This window comes from Dendroctonus ponderosae, unplaced genomic scaffold (genome assembly GCF_020466585.1).
Source record: "Dendroctonus ponderosae isolate FM_Combo_2020 unplaced genomic scaffold, Dpon_F_20191213v2 Dpon_F_20191213_1, whole genome shotgun sequence".
NCBI classification, from domain to species: Eukaryota; Metazoa; Arthropoda; class Insecta; order Coleoptera; family Curculionidae; genus Dendroctonus; species Dendroctonus ponderosae.
In genome coordinates this window covers 16,572,978-16,577,948 of record NW_026017110.1, presented here as the reverse complement: position 1 = coordinate 16,577,948, position 4,971 = coordinate 16,572,978, and the positions used below count along the sequence as shown (strand labels likewise).

Here is a 4,971-nt window from a genome sequence, read left to right as displayed (position 1 = left end):
ATTTTAATTAATTATTGTAATTATACAGTTGGGATATTGGCTATTCCTAGAACAGTTTTAATTAATAAACAATATTTAGTTCGTTATCATATCCAAGTTTTACAATGCTGTAATCAATACAAAAAGAAAATAATTATTTCTTAGGTATTGAGTCAATGGGCTATGCCAAAGGCGAGAAAATTCTGAGATGCAAACTAGCTGCGGTCTTCAGACTGATTGATCTGTATGGATGGACGCAAAGCCCTAATACTCTTATCACAGCCAGATTGAACCAGGAGAATGAACAGTTTCTGGTCAATCCTTATGGGATGCTTTTCCACGAAATGACCGCATCCAGCCTCATAAAAGTTGATATGCAAGTAAGTTACGCCGTTTGTTTGTCGCCAGAATTATTCTTATAAATTACCGCTTTTAGGGGGCTGTTTTGGAGCAAGGAACGACCAATTTTTCCGTTAATGTAACTGCGTTTTCATTGCACGCGGCCGTTCATGCGGCCCGTCCAGATCTTCGCTGCATCATTCACGTTCACACTCCATCGGTGGTGGCTGTTTCTGCATTGAAACTTGGTCTAATTCCTCTGAGTCAAGAAAGTGTTGTAATTGGTGAAGTCAGCACATATTCCTATCTGGGAGGATTATTAGATGCTGATGAAAAGGATAAGCTGGCAAGAAATTTGGGACCCATTAACAAAGTGCTTTTGTTGTCTAACCAAGGTAAGCAAATTGTCGGGTTTGATTGAAGTTTTAAGGATTACATTAATGTTGTTGTTTAAGGTGCTCTCTGCTGTGGCGAAACGATAGAAGAAGCATTCTTCAACGCCAGAAACATTATCCTAGCTTCCGAGTCGCAGCTCAAACTTCTTCCATTAGGCGTAGACAATTTAAATTTACTTAACGACGAAGCTCGAAAGAAGATTTACGATGCCGCCCACAAAGCACCCGAAAGCAGCCCCCGACCCGACCAACCATCCATTCTGGAAGGCAAAGTGGAGAGAAAATGGAGAGTGGGAGGTCCGTCATAAAACCCTCATTAATCGGCAAATTTAATTATTTTTTATTTTGGGTCTAGGTATTGAATTTGAAGCTCTGATGAGGATGATGGACAATGCAGGATTTCGCACAGGATACATTTACCGTCATCCTCTTATCAAAGGTGAACCTCCCAGACCTAGAAATGATGTTGAAGTTCCACCAGCCGTCTCTTCGCTTGGTTATTTATTGGAAGAAGAAGAGTTATACAGACAAGGGTAATTAAGTTATTTGATCCGCTGTATGGTCTCAGTTTAACAGCATCACTTGAGAACCGTTGGAAATACATGTGATTTTTTAAAATTATTATTTATTTGTCCACAACTTTTTATCTCACTGAACTACAGTATGTAACAATGACTTAGGTTCACCCACTTTTTTGGCCTTAATTCAAAAACTACCAAACCAAATCAGCTCATCTTTTTAGGAAATACGATATATATGACCAGTAAACTTGTGGCGAAATGTGATTTATACAGCTTTTTCTCCAATCAAACAATTTTTTGCAGACCGTAACAATGATTTAGGTTCACTTGTAAGCATCGTAAATTTATTAAACTTGACTTCTCGAATGCTGGAAAACCCGCCCAGATCATTACCAAAATTTCGCTTTGAAAAGTAGCGTGGATCTGCGCGTAAATAATGCCAGTAATTTGCTAAGCCATCTGGACCATCCAAATTAAATTTCTTCTCATCGGACCACACAATCTGCAAAAAGAACTAATTTTAGCTACTAACTAACCTAAGAATATACCGAGTGTCATTGCGGTGTCCACGTTTGATGCTGATCGGCAAATTGTACTCTTAGAAGCTGATTATTTTTTGCTTAGCGATGTAGTCGACGTTATTTTCTCATAATGAAGATTAGGGGAGTCTTTGAAAGCCATCCAGACCGTTTCATATGACACATTTGTTGCAAATTCTTCCTGCAACCGCCGGGTTCCGTTCGTTGAATTTGCTGCTGCAGCTCTAATCCTTCAGTTTTCGCGTGCCGAGAGAATTGGAATTCTCCCCGGAGCCTTCTTCTTTCCGTATTCGTCGCCTAATCGGAACAAATTATTCACAACATTAAGGGAACGGACAATCTACCGCGCAATTTCACAATTTAACGACTTGCTTATAAGCTTGGGCTTCTATGCTCTAGCAAAGTACAAATAACACGGTAAAACAAAAAAAAGTCATGACAAAACATAATAAACTTTCGATTTTTACAAGTAAACCTAAATCATTGTTACGGTCTGAAAATACGTTAATTTGAAAAAAAATTGTGCGTTTGAAAGAAAAGCTGTCTAAAACACATTTTGCCGCAAGTTTACTGGTCATATGTGCCGTATTTCCTAAAAAGATGAGCTCATTCAGTTTGGTAGTTTTTCAGTTCCGTCCAAAAAGTGGATGAACCTAAATCATTGTTACACACTGTATAAAGATCGGCTATTTGTTTATTCAAATATTTTGTCTTTCAGTTTGTGGAAAAAGCTGGAAGGAGGCAGAAAAGGACACGATCGAAGCCGTTGGCTAAATTCCCCGAACGTCTACCAGAAGGTGGAAATATTAGAAACAGGAACTCCGGACCCCAAGAAAATCACTAAGGTAGAATTTATTAAGTTTGAAGACAAAAATTAATAGATTATTCATTGGAACTTTTTAAAATCGCTTTGATTAGAGAATTAAGTAAACGTAATCAAATTGGTTTGAAAGCACATTATATTTATATGCGATAGGAAAATAAGTACATATATATTATTGTCGAGTATGCAATATTTTACTCAACTGATATTAATTCAATACTCGCATTTTAATTAAAATGGCGAATATTAGTCGATATCCATATTCTGGACAAGGGTAACTCTTATACATTATTATACAAGTTAACTCACATTCATGCCACATTTAAACTTAAAAAATAGTAAACTGTACTTATCGAAATCCTGTTTATCTATTTTTGTTCTACTAGTAGCTTTAAACGATACTCTCCAAAGGTTGTTGCATAACTGCATACAATTTTGAACAACTCTGTGTGGATCAAATTCTAATCGAATTTGTGCAATTTCTTTTCGTTCTCTTGAAACAAAGGTTCGTTTGGAATTATTACATATTTTCGGCGTTGAATTAATTTTATCTTTCGAATAGTTCCAAATCGAATATCAGATATTAATAACTTTTTAAAGATATACGTTTTATATGTTTTTGAGAAATGTTATTCCAATCAGTAATCATTAGAAGTCGCTTAATTAACAATTCATTCTTTTGTCATTATTTTTCATCTATTTTAATTTTTTTTATTTGGTGATCAAAATGTTCCGTTAGAACAATCTTTTAATAGACCTAGATTTGCTGCCATAAGCAAGGCGTACAGTCGAAATTCGATGGTTTGAAAGTGTGATGTTAAATACAAATAGCAAAGTAGTAAAAACATCTTATTGTTTCAACTCATTGTTTTTAAAAATTGCATTCCATACTAAATCCTCAAGTTCGATGGATTCTTTAGTCATTCCATTTGGATTCTTTAGTCATTCCATTTCACAAGACTTAATAATTTTCTAAGTGCCATTTTTTCCAAATATTTTTACATCGTACTTGATTCTACGTACTCTTAAGCTAATTGCATGATAATATTGGTATTATTAGGGTTAGGTATACAGATATAATTCCCAAAGTTTATTGTTTTAGGCATAGTTAGCTTAGAGCGTGTATGTATTGCAATAATTATATTCTAGTCTCCAGCAGTACGTTTATCTATATTTAAACGTGTATTTGGCCTTAGCTTATGCTAAATTAAATGTTCGAAAATATGCTGCATAGTTTTCTTTTTAATCGTTTAATACTTAAAGCATTTCCGAATGTTTTCTAGTTCCTCCTTGTTTTACTACTTAACTTTGGGTCAACAGTAGCCAATGTTAAACATTATTTATTTTGTCCTACTGCTTTACTCAACGAGCGCTACCTCCTGAAACACTGTCTTTTTTTCATTTCATTTAATTATAATAATTACATACAGTTTAAGTTAGTGAACACTAGATTGTGTTGCAACTGCAAGTGCAAGTGAATTGATTCCTGGTTTTCGGGTTGAAGTAAAAAGTGTGTCCGTAGTGCGTGCCTTTGTCACTTTTCTTTCTTTTCTTTTCTTTCGGTTTTATGGGTTGTAACAGCAAAACCAGTACATAAGATTGTTGACATTGCACAAATTACAGGCACACCTTTTTTACTTTATGTAGTTCAGTTCATATTTTTCACATGCATCACTTATATCGAATTAATGGTTTGACGTTGAAGTCTGATATACTGGTTTTGCTGTTTCAGTGGGTTGCGGAAGGATCTCCCAGTCATTCCAGTACCCCGGTTAGAATTGACGATGTTTTACAATTCGTACCGAAGGGCACGAATCCTAAAGAGTTTAAGCAGAGGCAGCAGCAGGTAAGAAATATAATAGGTAATTTTTTGAATGTTATTTAAACAAATCGTTTCTATAGATTAAAGACTATAGACGTGCCGACAAGATTTCCGCAGGCCCTCAATCCCATATTCTTGAAGGGGTTACATGGGAAGAAGCTCGCAAAATGCAAGACGCTGCTATAACACAAACAGGTAACTTTTGGGGACATTAATTCCTTGCTAACTTAAATCGGATAACTGCAGGAATTATTTCAATCTGCAGTTACCTTAAATGCTTGCTGTCAATGTATCTTGATTATCCAAAAATGTCATATTTTAGGAGATCACGTCGTCTTGATGGGAGCCGCCTCTAAGGGCATTATTCAAAGAGGACATCAACACAACGCTACGGTCTATAAGAGCCCATATGCTAAAAATCCGTTTGACTGTATTACAGATGAGGAATTGGATGATTATAAAAAGGTTGTCGAGAAGAAGGCTAAGGGTGATTGTAAGTATTTTATTTAAGTGAAGTAAATTGGGTGAATTACACTACTTTTATTGAATTGCG

At 35.7% G+C, this 4,971-nt stretch overlaps 1 protein-coding gene across 2 annotated transcripts in view; it reads left to right on the top strand.

Annotated features, from left to right (window-relative positions):
- LOC109540940 (protein hu-li tai shao) overlaps window positions 1-4,911 on the top strand; it is a gene marked incomplete at its 3' end in the record, with an annotated part of 43,453 nt that extends 38,542 nt beyond the window's left edge. Inside the window, 8 exon segments of one of the 2 annotated variants that reach the window (XM_048670725.1) lie at window positions 145-359; window positions 416-713; window positions 774-1,010; window positions 1,069-1,237; window positions 2,489-2,618; window positions 4,329-4,442; window positions 4,499-4,613; window positions 4,741-4,911. In XM_048670725.1, coding sequence (XP_048526682.1) covers window positions 145-359; window positions 416-713; window positions 774-1,010; window positions 1,069-1,237; window positions 2,489-2,618; window positions 4,329-4,442; window positions 4,499-4,613; window positions 4,741-4,911 — 1,449 coding nt within the window. 2 annotated transcript variants of the gene reach the window in all.
- Between the last annotated feature and the right edge of the window lie 60 nt (window positions 4,912-4,971).